Consider the following 21,148-nt stretch of genomic DNA (forward strand, 5'->3'; position numbering starts at 1 on the left):
GTTCGGGGGATTGATGTCAGATGAGGACAGGTTAGTTGTCCTGAAAGACTTGATTGGTGTGTGGAGGGGATGTGTTTGTCATCCTGGTACCAGCCACCTCCGCTCCCTTAAAGCACAGGTGCGTGCTGCTGTACGCACCTGGCTTAAATCAAACTTAATGGTCCATCGGTAGATCTGGCTGGACCTGATTAAGTCCTACCACTCTGCTAAATCATCGTTCTACTCCAGGACAATCTTGGAGGCCAAGGACAATCCCAGGCTTGTTTTCTTCATCACCACCAATGTCTGTCAGAGATCAAGTCCTGGATGAGAGCTAACTTTCTTCAGTTGAATGTCAACAAGACCGAGGCCCTCCTGATTGGCTCCCATCAGCGCCTCCTCACCTCAAGCGCTCACAGCATCGCCATCCATGGATACACATTCCACCTTGCTAAGCCAGTCCGGAACATTGTCATCTTCCTTGACCCTCAGCTATCCTTTATACCCCACATCCATGCCATGACCTGCTCTTTCGATAATTTAAGGCCTAGAAGATCATCCAGAACTCACAGTCCATGTCCTCTCCCGCACCAGGCTCCATGACCCTATTACCCCCATCCTCACTCGACTCCACTGGCTTGCCATCACACAGAGGATACAGTTCAAGATTCTGGTCCTCACCTTCAAAGCCCTCCATGGCCTTGCTCCCTCCTACCTCTGCGACCTCCTAACCCTCTGTCAACTTTCCCGGTCCCTCCACTCAGTGGTCTCTGGCCTGCTTCATGTCCCCGCCTCACCTGCCCCACCATTAGCGGGTGGGCCTTCAGCTATTGTGCCCCCACCCTCTGGAACTCCATCCAGCAGTCCCTCTGCCTCGTCCCTTCCTTGGCTCCTTCAAGACCCATCTCAAGACGCTCCTCTTTGAACGTGCTTTCAATTACCCTCCTTCCTCCCCTACCCTCCACCCTCCCCAACCCCCAGCTCGGATCCGAAATCTGACTGTCCAGCACCTTAAGACATCCCCCTGACATGAAAGGCGCTATACAAAGGTAATTTTGTTGTTGTTGTTGTCTTGAGTTAAGAGTTACAATGTCTCTGCTCATTCACAGTGAAGGAGCTGGTTGTGTCAGCCGGAAACAATATTGTGGTCACTTTGCCCAAAGATGAGATGGAACTGAATATTTTCGTGGTCCCAGCACCATCTGCAGGTGAGATTTGCACTGAAGAGTGGGTTGAGCAATTTACTTACTACTGGTGTCTGACAGTTCACTGGCATCTAGTGCTGTATGGCTGGTGCATGTCTCAGTGTCACACAGTAGCATAAATGATGAATATCACATGGCTGTTGCAACAGAGGAACAAGAGCAGGGCGGATTATTGATAACAGAGCAAACCAGCATCATGAACATGGAAAACAGAAGCTGGTATTTAGCCCATCGTACTATCTATCTCCCTTTTAAACAAACCAATTGATTTTTCATTTGGTTTCTCAACCATCGAACACCCACATGAATTCCTTATATAAAGTCTACACTTATTATTATTATTATTTTATACGCCTCCTTTACGGATGAACAATCTGAGGCAAATGTGGGCTTTTCACGGTGTGTATTTTAACTTTCTTACTTCATAGATTGTTCAAAGACTGGATGGTTAATTTTACAGCATTTAGATTACTTTAAATAACCAGAAATAAGAATATGGGGTGACTTCCATTATAACACGGTGGTTACGGTCCATAATTTCAGAGTCCATATTATAACAGGGCAAGTTAAGATATGGCTGCAGTCGTCACGTCACGGCTGATGTTACTTCCTGTGTGTTGCGTGCAGGACGCAGGGAGTGATGTTAGCAGTGCGTGCAAGAAGTGATGTCAGTGGCGCTTTCTCTACCTGGAAATCTGAATCCCTTATTCTCTCAACCACTTTAAATATCCCAAGGTTATTTTCTCTTCCTGTTTTTGTTGATGAAAACCATTGATCACATTTTGCACTTTCCTCAAGACAAGATAAATATCACAGCGAGAGTTTGCAATCCAAACTGCTAAGCCATCTGGAACTCCCACAACAAATTGAACAATTGACAAAGATATCAATGTTTTGTTCTATGCAGTAATGACAATTTTGTGCATTTTGATGCATGCCCTGTATAGTTGCTGTCTCAACTGCACTACAAAGTGTGATTTTTGATGCCAAACCTATGTTGTATAGTTAGTTCAAAATAAAAATGGCAGCATTGGAAGCAGTAGGGGTGGACATTTTGGTTTTGCCAGGTCAGACAGACGTCCAGCCCCAGACAGACTATCAGATATCTGATGGATATACCACCAACTGAAGGGTGTACCAACTGTCTCCTTGCAGAGCTGCCAAGGTCCAAATGGATGTGGAGCCACTACAGAGCTCCATGTCTTTACATTTTAAATGTAAAATATTTTACAATGTTTTCATAGTAGAAAACCATAGGAACACTAGAGAATGGCAATTGGTGTACACTTTTCTATAGGCTTTCCCTGCCATTACAAACACACTGTCAAAGGGCTCAAAAATGCATACCATGTTCAATATCAAGCAGTCCCTTAGTTGCTAAGTAGTCACTGTGGTCAGTGACAGAGTTGTTCCACCTCGTGTTTACAAGTTGATCATGTACATTGTTTGGGCCTCAGTGGGAGTATGTATTAATAGATACCTTGGCTTTGTGTTTAACACTATCACTGACTCTGCAGAATCCTCCTACAAATATCAGTGGGATTTGATAAGCCATCCTGAGGACTACAAGGGAGTAATGGAAGGCAAATACACTGAAACGCTCAAACTCACTCAGGTAAGTGATGTACTTTGATCTATTACCAGCTGGATTACAAGTGTGAACTGCAAAATAATTATATTGCATTTGATATAGCACCCTATCATGTCGTCGAGACATCTTAAAATATTTTACAGGATGTAAAATGTAATGACTGCACAATTTGTAAGAAAACATGGCAGCCAACTTGCACACAAGTTCCTGCAAAAGCAGACTTTCCCATGTATAGAAGACTGCTGTTTGTCATTCTGAATTAATTCTATTTGTATTACGCAGATAGCTAATAAGGCACAGAATGTTACTCTCTTGAAATTACTGCTGAAATAACATCCATGCAAGATACCATTTAATATCCTCAAATAAGGAAACATCAATTGCCAATCCATAAATTGAAAAGAAGAATGAATAAGCTGACAAAAATATGAGTCTGACTGGTGTTTTTTATCTTCAGTTGTCTGAAGGTCTGTATGTCTTCAGAGTTGCTGTGGTTGGAGACAATGCGTATGGAGAGAGCTTTGTGAATGTGACTGTGGAGCCTGGTAAGACTGATAGCATTTTGTTGACTCAGCATCAGATGAGAAAATGATTCTGCCAGGCTCTTCCTTTACAGTGGGAGATGACTGCCTGCATTTTAGTGGAGCTGACAGAATCCATTCTCTGGCCTGACAGACTGAACTGCAGAACTGTGAGAAAGCACATGTAGGCTCCTCACTCTATCATTTACAGTGTGCTTCTAACACTCAAATCATTTACATTTTAATGACATTTCAAAGTACTAACCTGGGTTAGTCGCAAGCATTATATATTAGAATTTTAGTCACAATGCTAATCTGATTTGGCACCATGCCAAATAAATTCTGAGTTTAACAATTTAGTCCACATGCACATTGCGACTTATCTTTTCGGTGGCTTTGGAGGGGCTTTTGATACCTTAGGCTCTGAATCCTTTATATATTTGGGGATGACATCTGTTCGTAAAGATTACATACAGTGTAAATGTGAATGCTGCTTTTGAAGTGAAGTCGCTGCATTCTGCTACTTTTTTNAAAAAAGTCCTTGTTCAAAAAACGGCTCCTTTTCCAAAACAGAAAATGGCTCAGAAATGTAAAGTGCCACTGTTACAGCAAGGAGAAAATACTTCTAATATAATAATAATCCTTGCATTTGGTAATGGCACCAATAATGTCAAAATACTCCACAGGCTATTGTTATAAATAAGCCATGAAGTGAATGACCAATTTATCTGGAGGTTTATTGGCCAGGACACCAGGAGAAACTCCCTTGTCTTTCAATCAGTGTCACGGGATCTTTAACATCCATCCACCTGAACAGGCAGACAATTTAACAACTCATCTCAATTTAACAATTTATCTCAATTTAACAACTCATCTAAAGGACCGCACCTCTTACAACCCAGAGCTCCCTCAGAACTGCACTGCAGTGGCACTCGTTGACATGAACCCACAATCTCTGATCCAGAACAAGAGTCCTGCCAATTGAATCAACTTGACTTGACACCACCTTGTAATGCCACATTCAATGTAGAAGTCTGACAGAAATCTAATTGCAGTCATTTTACATAGGTGAATGGTACTGTAAGGACTTTAGTTCACTTTAGTTAGTAAAGCAGAATGTTTGTGCAGCAATATGTAGTGGGACAGTATAGTGCCTTGTGAATGATATTATTGATGTAAAATTGATGCACTGTCAATTAATATAAATATTATAATTTGATGCTGACATGATCTATTCCTTTCCCCTGTAGCTCCACGTGTCAATCAGCCACCCGTGGCCATCGCCTCACCCAAGGCACAAGACGTTTTCCTGCCGACAACATCCATCTTTATCGATGGCAGTGGTATGTAGTGCTATCAAACCAATGCATAATATGCAGCTAACTGAAGAATATGTACCGGCCTGCAGCTCGAAGGGACACCAACTCGAAAGTGTCTGGGAACCTTTTTTGTTTTGTTTGGAGAAGGGGACTTATCAGACGACACCTAAGTGATAAACCGTTTTATTGCCGTTTACCTGGCTACGCTGTGACTGAAGTAAACACACAGAAGTTTGCCGAAACTTGCTTTACCATGAGGTCGTGTTCCTTTAAGAATGTGTTTTAATTTCTGTAAGTAGACAGAAAGACAACATTGGTTTTAATCTCCAAAACCCAGACCTTTGGTTTGTGTGGTTGCTCTGAACTCCTGAAGCCTCAATAGAGTTGACAAACCTTTACACAAAAACCTTCATATCTTCACATTGCTTTCTGTTTTGCTTCTACAGCTGTTACAGGTGGTAAGTTTTGATGCTGTCAATATCCTCTTCCTTAGAAAGCACCGATGATGACAGAATAGTGGATTATCGCTGGGAGGAGATCAAGGGTCCCCTGCGAGACCAGAAGGCATCAGCGAATGTCCCCATCCTGCACATCTCTAACCTAGTCCTTGGTAACTACACACTCAGGTAAAGGCACAACTGTTTGATGTAACTTGCTTGTGTGAATGATCCAGACATTGTTCTCTGTCTTTTCTTTGCTCATTATAAATATTTCCTTCATGCCAATATCAAGGGGATTAAATAGACGTACCTGGTACAGACCATTAATGGAATTGGTAAAGTGGCTGTGCTCCCTCACAATGGGATTCAGTGATCGCACCTCAGAGCTATCAGAGAGTAGTCCCATTGGTGATCAGCAGCACAGCCCATCTACTGTAGGGCTTCACACACCCCACACCCTTCTGTCAACCACTCCTTCCACATCGGACTACAAAACGTCCGCTCCCTCTGTAACAAGGCCCTGGTCATCAACGATCTTATCCTCGATGAGAGCATTGACATCATGGCCTTAACGGAAACCTGGCTCACCCCAGGCGACACCTTCCCCCTCACGGAGGCCACACCACCCGGCTACACCTCCCACGACATCCCTCGCCCCAACTGCTGTGGCGGTGGTGTAGTCCTTATCTCAAGGACACCACTTGCCCTATCCCCCTACTCCTCTGGCTCTTTCCCCTCTTTTGAGCACCTCACCCTCTCCCACCCCTCCTTTCTCTCACCCAAAATCCTCCTCCTCTACCGGCCCTCTAAAACCTCTCCCACCTTCATCTCCGATATTTCTACCCTACTAACATCTCTCTGCCTCTGTTCTGATCGCCTCATCATCCTGGGTGACTTCAACCTGCACTTCACCCCTCCTGCTCCATCTCCTCAGACTTCTCCTCCCTGCTCTCCTCGCTCAACCTCTCCCTCCATATCAACTCCGCCACTCACAGTCACGGCCACCCACTCGACTTGGTGATCACCCGGGGCCTCAGTGTCTCGGATGTCACCATTACCGACAAGGCCGTCTCCGATCACCACTTCATCACTTCACCACCTCCAACCCCTCCCCACCTCCACCAGACCCACCACCATCTTCTACCGCCCCTGGAAGAAGTTACCCCTACAATCCCTAACCGCTGCCTTGGAGTCCTCTGAACTCCTCTCCCTCTGGTCTTCAACCCTCACTGACACCTCTTCTGCTCTCACCCTCCTCCACAACACCCTCTCCTCCACACTCGACACTCTTGCCCCCATCAACTCCCGTACTGTCTCCTACTCTCGCTCCTCCCCCTGGTTCACCACCCACCTCCGCTCACTGAAGAGCCAGGTGCGGGCCGCTGAACGCACCTGCCTCAAATCTGGCCTAACGGTCCACCGACAAATCTGGCTGGACCTCCTCAAAATCTACCGCTCCACTCTAGCCTCGGCCAAGTCGTCCTTCTACTCCAGGATAATCCTGGAGGCGAAGAACAACCCCAGGCTACTGTTCTCTACCACATCCCGACTCCTCCATCCCCCCCGCCACCCCGCGCAGGTCATCTCCTCCAACCTTCACTGCGAGGAGATGCTGGATTTCCTTGAATCCAAAATCAAGGGAATCCGCTCCGCGGTCACTTCCCCTCCAACATCCACCCACCCCCCACCCCCTCCCTCCCACACTCCGACTCCTACCCATCCTCCCCTACACACCTTCGTACCCGTTTCCCCACCCTCTGTCACCAAACTCATCCTGTCCCTGAAACCCACCACCTGCTCCCTTGACCCCATCCCCACTCCACTCCTTATCTCTCAGCTCCACCTCCTTGCCCCACATATCACAGACATCATCAACCTGTCCCTCTCCTCTGGCTCTGTTCCCATTCCCCTAAAAACTGCCACCATCACTCCCACTTTGAAAAAACCCTCCCTTGATGCGTCGCAGCTATCAAGCTACCGGCCCATCTCCAACCTCCCCTTCCTGTCCAAGGTCCTTGAAAGAGTTGTCGCCTCCCAGCTGCGCTCTTTCCTCTCCACCCATTCATTATTCGAACCCCTTCAGTCGGGTTTCCGTGCTGCCCATAGCACAGAAACTGCCCTGGTCAAGGTCACCAATGACATCCTGACCATCTGCGACCAGGGCTCCCTCTGCCTCCTCGTCCTCCTCGACCTATCGGCAGCATTCGATACGGTCGACCACGCTATCCTCCTCCACCGCTTGTCCTCCCACCTCAACCTTCAAGGCCCTGTCCTTGAGTGGTTTAGGTCGTACCTCTCCCACCGTCTTTTCCACAAACGGCTTTTCCTCCAGCACCCGCACTGTCTCGTGTGGTGTCCCTCAGGGCTCTGTCCTCGGTCCCCTCCTCTTCACCCTCTATATGCTCCCCCTTGGTGACATCATCCGCAGACATGGGGTTAACTTCCACATGTATGCGGATGACACCCAACTCTACCTTTCCTCCTCTACCCTCAACTCCACGACCACCGATGTCCTGACAGCCTGTCCGACATCGAGTCCTGGACGAGAGACAACTTTCTTCAGCTCAACGTGCGCAAAACTGAGGCCCTCCTGATTGGCTCACGTCAGCGCCTCCGCACCTCAGGCGCTGACAGCATCAGCATCCAAGGCTGCACTCTCCACCTCTCAAAGCCAGTCAGGAACCTCGGCGTTCTGTTCGACCCTGAGCTGTCCTTTCTTCCTCATATCCGCGCCACAACTGGCACCGCCTTCCATCACCTCCGGAACATCGCCAGACTACGGCACTACCTCACCCCTCACGCTGCTGAAACTCTGGTCCACGCCTTTATCACCTCAAGGCTGGACTATGGGAACTCTCTCCTCGCCGGCCTTCCCGCCACCTCCCTCCACAAGCTGCAGGTCATTCAGAACTCTGCAGCTCGTGTACTGTCCCGCACCAGGCTTCGCGACCACATCACTCCCACCCTCGCTCGCCTCCACTGGCTCCCCATCCCCCAGAGGATCGAATTCAAGATCCTCATCCTCACCTACAAGGCCATTCACGGCCTCGCTCCCTCCTACCTCTCCGACCTACTATCCCCCTACCTACCTGCCCGTACCCTCCGTTCCTCTGGCTCCGGTCTGCTCCACATCCCCCGCCCCAACCGCCCTACCATCGGTGACCGGGCCTTCAGCCTCTCAGCCCCTAGGCTCTGGAACTCCATCCCCCAGTGCCTGCGCCTTACCCCCTCCTTGCTCCCTCCCTTCCCTCCCCTCACCCTGACCATTTCCCCCCTGCTCGGGTCCTGACCCAACTGTCCAGCACCTTGGGACGTCCTCCCGACGTGAAAGGCGCTCTATAGATGAAATCTTGTTGTTGTTGTTCAGAGAAAGAGAGAGATATCCTTGAGTCAGTCAAGAGATGTTGCTGTTTTACTGCATTCCCTATCAGAGACTCAGAATGGCAACTAATAAATTTATTGTTTCAGCCCCCACTGTGTATGATTATCATACAGAGGAATGACATTAGTTCTGTGTATAGTATCGGTTGGCCACGTGGAGGTCAGTGAAGTGTGTCCCCTCTTGCTCATTCCTGTTACTGATAGGAAATCGTGCTCCTGTACCATATATATTGTACCAACATTGGGGTTGAGAACCCTGATGTAAAATTGGAGAAAAATGACACAAGTTGTAGTCAGCAGTGAGAATGATAAAACCTGTGACATATGGTAGACTTTGCTTATTCAGCAATCGGATACAGGTTTAGTACATGTTTATAGACAGGCAGACACACACACACATAGCCTGAGAGAGAACAGAGACTAAAAGCGAGTCGGAGAAAGAGACAGACAGAGCAGAGCGAGTCAGATGCAGACAGAGAGAGGGAGAGAAACTCTATGGTGGGAAAGGGATTGTGTAGGGAGATGAGGGCAAAATGCCGACTGGCACAGTGTGGTATTTAGTGACAATATAACTACTGAGAAAAGATTTTATTAATAAAACTAAGCGTTGTATTTTTTGTGATGATCCAATATACTGTTCAGGTGTACAATGGGACGATTCACAGACTCTCTACTATACTGTGACTTCAGTGAAGTTCTTTCACTTTGCCTCTGGCTTCACATGATAACCAGTGTTATGATTGCTAATTGGCAATTAAACATTTAGACTGTGGTCTTAGTTCTGCTGTCACATTCAGTCATTAATATAATCATTTTTGTTTGATGTGGAGAATTGTTCCACACGGTGATGACCTTTAGAGATGAGAACCTGTAATTAATGCCGGTGATTAAAGGTGAGCCCGTCTGCAAGATAATACAGAACCAGAAAAGGTGCCTAGAAGTTACTCAATCCCAAATAACTATTTGACTTATCCGAGTGGCTATTAACAAATAGCTGTTTGAGCCAATGCGAGTCTGGCAATAGATGCTTCAGGTCGGTCATCCAGGCTATTCTGATTGACTCCATGGTATACTTGGGCTACATCACCAACAGCAATACCAATGTTAAAATTTCCCTGTGTGTAGTAGTGACGGTGTGCAGCTAGTGCTGAACTATCAGGAGACCTCGGGGAAAAAATGACAGATTTGGAAATCCTGCCATGGAATTCCATATTCAGCCCTCAAAGATTTAAAGGTGATGATTGAGGCGTTCGTGACTAAGTTATGTGGAGATGTCATTCTCCAGTGACGAAAACCACTTTTAGCCAAGTCCAAGGGCATGTCGGGTTTATGGCTAGTGTAGTCTTGTAGACTGTTGGGACATTGAGGGAGGAGCAGGCTTCTCCAAGACCTGCTGTCCTGTGGCAATGATATGATGCGCTCACATCGCTTTAGGGTGGTTTCTGAGGGTGTGAAAGGGAGTGTACTGAGATAGAGGGCTTTACTGGCAAACTACAGAAGAGTCTGCCTTATTTCACACCACAATGCCCCTCAGATGGGCCCTTGGCAGTAGTATTTGAAGTTTGGGAGCACAAAACCACCCTTCCCTTTTTAATAATTGGAGGTGGCTCAATCAAATCTGGAATGTCTTAGCCGCCCAGATAAACCCTGTGATTTGAATGTTCAAATACTCAAATTCCCAAGAGTGCATTCAGACAGGGAGCATCTAGACCAGGTGAAGCAGTTTCTTCAGGGTCAGATATGTGCACCAGCACATCATCCACATAAAGCAAGATTCCGTGCTCAGCTCCACCTGTGTACACACTACGGATTTGGCAGAACTCCCGTCTCGTCACTGCAAGAGGTTCTGTTGCAAGGACTACCAAAGGAATATATAGAGGGCATCGAGGATGGTGTCTCTCCATGAAGAGCATAGGCAGAAGAGGAATAACTTTGGAGTGTAATGTGACTGAGGGTTGGGATTACAACACTCTGACACTTAGCAATAGGCCATTTTGTTCAAGGCTGTGAGCCGGCAATCCCACTCCATGCGATCAAAAGCCTTCTTTGTGTCCAGGGATAGCACAGCAGAGTCTTTATTACTATTATTGCAATGATGAATGCAGTGGCAGGTGATATCACAAGCTCAAAGTACTGACAGGACACAGGCCTTGAATCTGCAACTTTCTGACTCAGAAGCAGGAGTGCTACCAACTGAGCCAGGCTGACTCCTGGGATTTAGGAACTGAAAAAGGCCATAACTTCATTAACATGTCCATATTTTGATTCTCAAGACCATCACCACAACCCAACCAACTGCTCACTATTTTCCTTCTCTCTCCAGATCCTTATCTCATTGCCTCTTGATTCAATTCATACACTCCATTTCAGTGTCCTTCCCTGGTAACTTTATCACTCTTTGAGTATAAAGATTTGGGATGACCTCCCTCCTTACTCTTTAACTACCTGCTTTTTAGTTTGTGTGCCTTACATTACTGAACAGAAACTCTGACTGAGAAATCTAACCAGTCTGAGCAGCTGTGGCACAGTAATAGCAGGTAGAAAAAGCAACACGCAAATCACTGGGGATAGGTAATACAAATGTAAGAGGGTTCTTTAGGAATGTGATGAGTGTAAAATACTCAAGCTTCACTTCTGTGTGTTACGAGTTTTCTGGAATGATTTCACACTCACTGCTATTCTGTGTCACACTTTGCACAGAATTAGAACGCATGAAGTAACAGCTACGATACATTCTTCAAGTGCAATCTCGTGTGAAGTGGGTGAATAATACAGTAGGTTCTACTGTAATCCACAAGTGCAATCCACTTCAACACAATGACCCTACAACAACAACAACAAGATTGCATTTATAGAGCGCCCTTCACATCGGGAGGACATCCCAAGGCGCTGGAAGTTGGGTCGGGACCCGAGCAGGGGGGAAATGGTCAGGGTGAGGGGAGGGAAGGGAGGGAGCGAGGAGGGGAGGGAGCGAGGAGGGGGTAGAGAGTCGAGAGGGGAGCTGAAGGCACGGTTGAAGAGAAAGGTCTTGAGACCGGCCTTGAAGGAGGAAAGGGAGGAGGCAACGCGAAGGCACTGGGGGAATGGAGTTCCAGAGCCTGGGGGCTGAGAGGCTGAAAGCCCGGCCACCGATGGTAGGGCGGGGGATGTGGAGCAGACCGGAGCCAGAGGAACGGAGGGCATGGGCAGCTACCTGGGGGGATAGTAGGTCGGAGAGAATGAATTAGAGAATGAATCCCATTTTCTATATACTTGGGAAAATATCTAGTGTCAAGGTATCCTCCCGGGTGTTAACATCCTTTTTCCAGTTTCTGCAGATCCCTTCAAAATATTTTTCTCTGAACAAGGAATGCTGATGACATAAATAGGGAATTGGCTTGGTGGAGCTAATAATAAAGAGATTCTAAGCAATATCTTCTTTACAGAAGATCCAGGTGTCAGCATGGTTCAATTGGTAACACTCTTGCCTCTGTGTCAGAAGGTTGTGGGTTCAGCCTCATACCAGCATTTTGAGCTCATGGTCCAGTGAGATACTCCACTGCATTATTGGAGGTTCTGTCCTTTGGATGATACATTAAATGGATGTCTCATCCATCTGCCTGTTCAGGTGGTTATTCAATATCACATTGCACTATTCACATAGAAGGCAGTTTCTAATATCTTGGACAACAATCCTTCAGATAAAATTGGTCGTTCATTTCATGGCTTGTTGTGGACCATTGCTATGTGAAAATGTGCAGCTGCATTTGTCTGCAAATACAGTCACAACATTTTATAGAAATTGTGTGAAGTTCTTTGAGATGTTTTTGACATTATAGGTGTATCAAGTTGAAGGATTATTATTATCCACACTACCTTCTCAATGTTTCGATACATGATAAGGTGCTATATCAAATGCAAAGATCATTATGATCTTCCCATTGCAATGTCAGTTATCAGTGTCATTTCTGACAACCTGTTCGAGTCATTAATTGCTATCTGCAAAGAAATGCTTCTTGGTGTCTATCCTGACATTGCTCTTCATAAACACTGAACATGTGCTCTCTTGACCTGATGTCTTTTTGCATCTGACATTATTGTTCTGGGTTTATTGGGGCTGATGGCATGAAGCTGAACTGACGCGTAGAATTATATTGGCAGGATCACGGAGCACTCGGGGCAGTGAATGTTTGTATTTTTTATTGATGTTTCTTCAATTCTGTTTGATAGCCTCAGTTGGTCCTTCAGACCATTTACCCCATGATCTACAAGCATTCAATGGGGTCTAAATTTCAGCATTTGTTACTGAAATTCCTTAAAATCACAAAAGAATACAGAGTTCTTCCAGTAACTGGAATTACATTGTGGAATTTTCATCCTGGGATGAAGTATCCCCAATGTTTAAAAAATAAAATAATCAGAAAAATGAACATAGAAGTTGCTCGTAATTCTTTGAAATCAGTTATCATTGAGTAAATGTTTGTGTGTCAGCCTTGCTTAGTTGGTAGCACTCTCGTCTCTGAGTCAGATGGTTCAAGTGGGTCTTGGAACTCATATAATCTATGTTGACCCTCCAGTGCAGTGATGCGGGTGAACTGCATTGTCAAAGGTGCCATTTGTGGAGTCCTGTAGCTCAGTGGTTAGAGCACTCGCCTTGCAGGCAAGACATCTGGGTTCAATTCCAGGTAGGGTGAAACCATGGGCAAGTTTCCTTACTCCACACGCCTAATAATAATCCCTCCAAAACAAAACAATAATAAATTGGTCATTTCAATCCACAATTGTTTGTGGGACACTGCTGTGCGCAATTGGCTGCTGCGTTTCGCCCACAAATATACAGTCAATTCACTTTACAGTATATTCTGTGAAACGCTTTGAGACGTCTAGAAGACGTGAAAAGCGCTATATCAAATGCAAGGATTATTATTATTATCCATAGGCTGAGTTGTTAAATTGAGGTCCCATCTGCCTGTTTGGTGAATGCTAAAGATTCCATAACAGTATTTGAAAAGAAAAGGGAATTTCCTGACCAGCGATCCCCCAAATAACATTTACCATTTATTTCATGGCTGTTTGTGGAACATTGCTGAGTGCAAATTGTTTACTGGAATTGCCTACAAAATACACAGTCAATACACTATACAATGGACCTTGTGAAATGCTTTGAGATGTCTTCTCAACATGAATGTAGCTATATCAAAAGTAAGGATTATTATTCGTTTATATTTGAAGAAACAGATTATCAAGAGTGCAGGAAAGAGTTGAGAATTGAGATTAGTTTTCTCTTTAGGTTTATACTTAAAAAAGAATAACTAGTATTTGAGTTGTAAATATGGGATGAACATTGCACATTCTGTGACAGTCAGGATTTTGTTGGACCCCAGCTGGCAGTTGGGGTAAGGAGGGGTGGAGGCCAGGGGGGTGGGGGTGGGAGGGTGACCAAAGGCACGGTCGAAGAGGAAGGTCTTTAGACGGGACTTGAAGGAGGCAAGAGAGGTTTTGAGGTGGAAGGATTGCAGAATAGAGTTCCAGAGTGTGGTGGTATAGATGCTGAATGCCCGCCCGCCAGTGGTGGGACGAGAAGTGCTGGGGACCTGAAGCAGTCCACCGAGTGGAGGGAGCGGACAGGCTGATATGGGGTTAGGAGATTGGAGAGGTAGGGGGAAGCAGGACCATGAGTCATTGAAGTTCCTCATGATGATTAACACATCACCACAGTTTGCTATTATCACCCTGCAGTTTTTAGAGAACTTGTACTACAACAAACGCACAATTTGAAGTTTAACCTCTGCTGAATTGGTCATCTAGGCTCACAGTAACAGACTCGGATGGGGTTGAAAACTCAACGACCGCTACAGTGACTGTCATTAAACCCGTGGACTATCCCCCGGTTGTAAATCCTGGTCCGAATCAAGCCATAACCCTGCCCCATAACAGCATCACACTGAATGGAAACCAGAGCAGCGACGATTTCCAAATTGTGGACTACGAGTGGTTGCTCAGCCCTAATAGCAACGGCAAGGTGGTTGCAATGCAGGTTAGTGTACCACAAAGGTTGTTACTGTGCTTTACATTAGAAACAAGGTGATTGGCTTCCGATCATGAGGTGAATGGGACATCTCACAAACAGATCATTGTCACATCACACTTTTTATGAAATGATGCATATTTTCATCCATTTTTACATACTGGCTATGGAGCTGAACCCCTCCCCTTCGTCTACAGCACGGCATTTTTCAGATGGGATTTAAAGATAGACAACTAGGGGGTAAAACTGAAGGATTGAGGCAGTTCCAGTGTCTGAAGACAAAGCTGTCGATGGTGTTGTGGAAGGGTTGGAGAACACATAGGCCTGTTAACTGAGCAAAAGGGGTGGACAGAAGAATGGGATACAAGCAGGTCAGAATGATAAGAGAGATGCTAGGGCCTGAAGGCATTTATTTGTATGTGAGGGTGAGGATCTTGAAGACAAGCTGTTTAGAAACAGGGAAACAGTAGAGCCTGGTGAGGATTGAGGTTGTAGACATGCAGTTTGTTATGGGTGAGGGTATGGATGGTGGGGTTTTCTATTAGCTGGACCTTATGGATGGTTGAACTGGAGAGACCAGTGATGAGTGCATCAGGGAAATCAAGGTGGGGGTAAAAAGTGTGGAGAAAGATCTTGACAGCATTTAATGTGAGATAGGGATCGAGGTGGGCATTGTGGCGCAGTGGAGGAAAACAGTCCTGGTCAGGGATCGATGGTGGGGTAGGAAGGATAGCTGAGAATTGATCCAGTGCTGGACCAAGATTGCTGAATTCGGGACATAGATATGTGATTGCAAATTGAATAATCTAAGTAAATTGATCGAGCAATCCATGTACAATAATAAATTTGAGTCAAAAAAGACTTTTTACATATAAATATCCTATAAATAATCCAGCATACTGTCAGTTATTAAACTAATTAAATAAACCTTGCTTTTCTTAGAAGTGTATTGCTAAATCTTTATGTCCTTATGTAATTGGGAGTAATCTCAGGTGAATTCACGCCATATGGCTAAGTTTCCTGACTATAATTGCACGTGTGTTGTGTTGATCAGAAGGTGCGGACTCCTTATCTCCAGCTGTCTGCGATGCAGGAAGGAGATTACACGTTTCAGCTCACACTCACTGACTCTGCCGGACAGAAATCGTCTGCCGAGGTCACTGTTATTGTCCAGCCGGGTGAGTTCACACCAACGAGACCTCAGATCTTCAGAAGGGACGATGTCCACCTTCTCCACACAAGATGATACTTTACAACAGTGGGCTGTTAGTACCGAGGCGATTTCCTTGATAAGATAAGGAAATGGGAACTCCACTCACAAACGATTTACATTCAAAACAGAGTGAAATGAGTGACATATTGCTGGTTAGCCATGTTGTTTCCTTATTAAGGAATTCCATTAGAAACCACAGCCTTTTGTGTGTATGTTTATGTTTATGTGTGCGTGTGCACATTGTGTGTGTATGTATGTGTGGGTGTGTATATGGTATTTGTTGGAATTAGGATGCTGGGGTATAGTATCTAAGGATGCTGGTTGATCTCCAGTATATTGTCTAAGTGGCTTTCACTCATTTTGTGTTAAATGTTGTATCACTGAGCTCTTTTCCCTTGGAATGATGATATATCAGGAGTTTACTGTTCTTCAGACTAATAATGTGGAACACACTGTGCACCGCCCCCCCACCTCTCCCAGAGGGCCCCAGGAGCACAATCAATTAGGAAGATTAAAAGAGAAATAGATAGATAGTTGGAAAGTCAGGATATTGGGGAATATGGAGAAAAGGCAAAGAAATTGGATGAAAAGATTTCCCATTGTCTAATAAAATGGCAGAAGAGACAAGACAAGCAAAATAGTAATAAGCCTAGAATTTGATACAATGCCTTCTCATGTTGTTGAAACCTCTCAAAGCGCTTCATAGGATTGAATGCGTTGTATTCAGCACACTCATGATGATGTTAAAGGTTGGATTGCAATTGCAAACATTTCAGAGCCTGTTGTTTTGCATGATGGATTGTGAATGTATAATAATCCATTGTCACTCTTCTTTCTGCAGAGATTAATAGCCCCCCAGTAGCAGTTGTTGGTCCTGACAAGGAATTAATAAGGCCAGTGGAAAGTACCACTCTGAATGGGACTGGTAGTACCGATGATCAGGCTATTGTCTTGTACCATTGGGAGCAAATCAGGTAAACAGACAATGGGGCAAAGACTTGATTGCTTTAATTTCCACCAACTGGGGATACGGAGTTTAAGTCATTTTGCCGTGGAGTCCCATAATTAATTGGTTAGAGTACTTGCCTCGCAAATGAGAGGACACGGGTTTGATTCCTGGGCAGGGCGAAACCTTAGGCAAGTTTCCTTACTCCACACATCTCTGTTTACTTAGCAATAAGTAGGAACCTGGTTGTTAGTCGATTGGCGGATCGCTTTCCGGGGGCAATATTCCTTTAAATAAAAAGTGGCCACTCAATGCACGACTATTTGTGGGACACAGCTGTGCGCAATTGGTTGCTGAGTTTCACCCACAAAATATACCCAACCCTGGTGGGGCTTGAGCCCATATAGTATAGGAAACCCTGGCCTAGACGATGAGCTCAAAGACCTGATGTATGGCTTGAGTTCCGCATTTAAAAGAAATTGGATAACTAGTTGAGGAAGCATTGCCTCAAAGGATTTGGGGAAGAGCAAAGGAAAGAGATGAGTAGATAGCTCCAGTGGAGGAGCTAGCACCAGCTCAGATACATTCTATTATTCTACATTTATTGATCCTATGATTTTCCTGCCACTCTACCCCCGCACCCCCACCCCTTCTTTTGACTTGTTGTTTTTCTTCTCCTGGGCACTCTCTGATATTTTGCTCAAGTCAACATTATTTCACAGCTGTTGTGGGTGGGAGAGAGGAACTCACAGACAATCAGAGCCTATCTACCTGTGTTCATCCCAGCGAGGATCTCAGGCTAGCCATCAGGAATGCGATTCCTTGTTCATTACTGGGAATTGCTAGTTTTGGGAAAAAAAATTCAAATGATTTGGATTTTTCACAAGGTTTGACACTAATGATGTTTAAGAGAAATGGAGGTACTAATCAGGAGTTTCAGAGATTGTAATTGTAACATAATGAGATGTCCTCCAGATGTGAAAAGTGCTATAATAATAACAATAATGATAATAATCCTTGCATTTGATATTTGTGGACAAAATGCAGCAGCCAATTGCGCACAGCAGTGTCCCACAAACAGTCGTGGGTTGAAGAGACCAATTTATTAATTTTTTTTCTTGAGGGATTAGTATCAGGAATGTGGAGTAAGAAAACTTGCCCAAGGTTTCACCCTGACGGGAATTGAACCTAGGTCTCTCACTTGGGAGGTCAATGCTCTAACCACTGAGCTACAGGACTCCTATATAAATGTAAATTATATTGTAATTACATCTATTAGATGCCACCTGTGGGTAAAAGAAAAGTGATAATTGGATGTTAACAGAGGGAAGGAAGCTCGTTGTTGCAGTGAGTCCAGTAATTTCTGTTGTGAATCTATATATCTGTTGTTTATTTTCAGTGGTCCTGGTGCTACAAGGATTGAGAACAGTGACAAAGCATTGGCTACAGTGACAGGGCTCCAGGGCGGGAGGTACCAGTTCAGACTGACAGTGACGGACCAACATGGGCTCAGCAGCTCCAGCACAGTTACCGTCGCTGTCAGAGAAGGTCAGTAAATTTTGCCTTAGTTCTACTGAGATTGAGTTGCCTGTCCAACGCAATCTGGCATTCGTTTGTATTTCTTTTTCTATTTGCTGGGTAATATTGGTATTCTTCCGGTCCTTGTGAGAACTACGTCTCATCAGTCAAAATACAATCTGTAACACACAACGTTCACACTTACTGCATTGTATGTTGACCTTCGCCAGAAATGAACTACAAATTGCCTTTTCACACTTTTACAACAACAACTTGCATTTGTACAGCACCCTTCATGCCTTGGAGCGCTTAACAAAGGTGTATTTTCACGCCGAGCCAAGGAGAAAGCGGAGGTGATTATAGGCATGATCGAAACCAATATAACATCAATGTTGTTGCTTTAGTAAGTCAGTCATGATACAGAGTGAATGTGGAGAACACCGATCACAAGATCACAAGAGAGGTTTGGATGAAGGAGGCCCTTTGGCGCAATTAATCTCTTCCATCCAAAATACTCACCCTACTGTCCTCCCATCACAGCAGCAAACTCTTTATTAAATAAGTCCAGTATCCTAGCCTCGACCATCCTTCCTGGCAATCCATTTCAGTCATTAACTCACCCACTGCATAAAGAGATCTGAAGCAGAGGGATTTATTGAGCAAGAACGTATTAGTCTTCTGTAAATATAGAAACGTTTTGCACAGTTTGTGAACCAACAGGATTTTTTCAGTTTTGTTGGAAGTTCAGCTAAAGGAAGTTAAGCTCATCCAGGACACTATGTCTGATTGGTTGTCAGTCAGCACAACAATTGTCCTGGGATTGAAGGCAGGAGCAGTGAGGGAGAGCTGTCTATCATCAGGTGGAGGTGGATAGATATTTGTTAGGTAAGGCATCAAGGGATATGGGGCAAAGGCGGGTAATTGGAGTTGAGGTACAGATCAGCCATGATCTAATAGAATGGTGGAACCGGCTTGAGGGACTGTATGGTCCACTCCCGTTCTTGTGTTCCTATCAGTATTACTTGTTTAATCATTTTGTTCTATGTTTCTAAGAAACCAACAGTCCTCCGGTATCCAATGCTGGGGGGAATCACATCCTGGTGCTGCCTAACAGCTCCATTGCTCTTGATGGGTCTAAATCCACAGATGACCAGGGCATCGAGTCTTACCTTTGGACCAGAGGTGGCCTGAGTCCAGCCGCAGGGGTGAGTATTAAATTCTGTGACCCTACACCTCAATCCCACTTAGAAATGTTAATATTTGTCCTTTACATTGCTCATGAAAATTGGTCATTCACTTCAATGGCTTTCATTGTTGTGTGAAAATTGGCTGCCACATTTGTGTACAAAATACACACTGTGTCATTGTACTCTACAATAAATCCTGTGAAGTTCATTGAAATAAGAACTGTTAGAAAAATAAAATTGTGGCGGGGGTGGGGGGGACTAACATTGTGGAACATTGTGTGTAATTTTGTTGTTGTTGTTGACTAAGAGTATCTCTGAGCGAAGAGGAGTAACAGTATGAGGTAAAAGATTAACACTAAATAATGAGGAGTAATGGTGTTGGGTATGTGGGCTACAGATACACAATCAGATATGGAGTGAGAGTGGGGGTGATAGCTTCAGTGGGGAACTACTGCAGAACATATATCAAATGACTAACTTCAGTGCTGAAATTTCTTTTTTTAAACCAAGGAATGCACTTTGGAACATCTCACCCATGTATTTCCACTTCCACTCTGGTTCAGTAGCTAGGCCAGCTTTCAATTTTAATTATTTGCCATTAATGAATGCCATAAGCTTTGACCTTTAAAGTCTCTTATACGGAAGTCTTATTGAACCCTTTCCTCATAGTAGTTGACATTTTCTAACAGTTAAACAGTGCTAGTAATCATGCTGTGTCCGCTGCAGGATGTAATGTATGGATCGGACCGAGAGGCAGTGCTCCAGTTGACCAACCTTGTGGAAGGCAAATACATCTTTTACCTGAAAGTCACAGATGCGAAAGGAGAGTCGGACATAGACAGCACCACTGTGGAAGTACGGCCCGGTACGAAAGTGGACAATCTGCTGATAGATCATCGCTAAGGGCCTGTTTCTTCCTTAATTTTTGATCCCCTTCAATTTTCTTCCCTTCTCCTGTGAAGGTCTGACTCATGCTGGGGTTCCACTGGCGTGTCTTCATGTGTAAGGTTAGGCAGTGAGTATTAAATTATGGGTGACATTGTACGCCAGTCCTAGCTTCATTGTGCAGTCAACTCTCACAATGTCACACTAAATAACATAAGAAAAGCACAGATACAGGTGGCCATTCACCTAACGCACCCTTACCTTTTAATATGTATCAACCTACCTGATGTCCTTCAAAATAGCCCTCAAATAACCTAAATAGAATGCATTTGACTGTTCACCACCCCTCTCCCATTCCTCCAATATTCTTTGCAGATTATAGGCTATTTACTTTTAACTTCATGCAAACACAATCTCAAGGCATCCAACACACACAGATTTCTAAAAACATTGATTGGGAATTCCTATGTAAGACTCATTGTGAATGATCTCTGTTTCTTGTGGTCAGAGTACATGGGACCCCTTTAAACACAGGAATAAGACAAAAACAAAGTTGGCTACACAGTTGGGTTGGTTCAGCAATGTGGACAGACGTGCCTGTGATCTGAGATATGCCAATCAATGTTATCCAATATGAAAAGAAAATCAGTTTGGGAGAAATAGGCACCATTTACTCTTCCTTTCCTCTTGCTCTCCAGTTGCTAAGGTGGTCCACATGTGTACTGTAACGCCAATCATAGAGCCTTAGAAATGTACCTCACCGTAGAAGGCCATGTGATCCATTATATTAACGCTCTTCTGACGCCAGCAGCTATCCGGATCCCAATTCCCAACCCATCCTTGGCATGTGCTTGCCTCATTCCATTGGTGGATCGCTTTTCTGGGGGTAATAATTCCTTCAGAAAAAAAATCGGTCTCTCAATCCATGACTGTGGGACACTGCTGTGCGCAATATA

At 44.8% G+C, this 21,148-nt stretch overlaps 1 protein-coding gene across 1 annotated transcript in view; it reads left to right on the forward strand.

Annotated features, from left to right (window-relative positions):
- LOC103184918 (dyslexia-associated protein KIAA0319-like) overlaps positions 1-21,148 on the forward strand; it is a 37,713-nt gene that overhangs the window by 8,929 nt on the left and 7,636 nt on the right. Inside the window, exons 2-12 of the mRNA XM_007903175.2 lie at positions 1,089-1,187; positions 2,702-2,799; positions 3,233-3,320; positions 4,547-4,639; positions 5,109-5,241; positions 14,224-14,452; positions 15,498-15,621; positions 16,498-16,630; positions 18,002-18,150; positions 19,174-19,325; positions 20,034-20,172. Coding sequence (XP_007901366.2) covers positions 1,089-1,187; positions 2,702-2,799; positions 3,233-3,320; positions 4,547-4,639; positions 5,109-5,241; positions 14,224-14,452; positions 15,498-15,621; positions 16,498-16,630; positions 18,002-18,150; positions 19,174-19,325; positions 20,034-20,172 — 1,437 coding nt within the window. The remainder of the gene's footprint in view (positions 1-1,088; positions 1,188-2,701; positions 2,800-3,232; positions 3,321-4,546; positions 4,640-5,108; positions 5,242-14,223; positions 14,453-15,497; positions 15,622-16,497; positions 16,631-18,001; positions 18,151-19,173; positions 19,326-20,033; positions 20,173-21,148) is intronic.

Source organism: Callorhinchus milii, unplaced genomic scaffold, assembly GCF_018977255.1.
Source record: "Callorhinchus milii isolate IMCB2004 unplaced genomic scaffold, IMCB_Cmil_1.0 Scaffold2, whole genome shotgun sequence".
NCBI lineage: Eukaryota > Metazoa > Chordata > Chondrichthyes > Chimaeriformes > Callorhinchidae > Callorhinchus > Callorhinchus milii.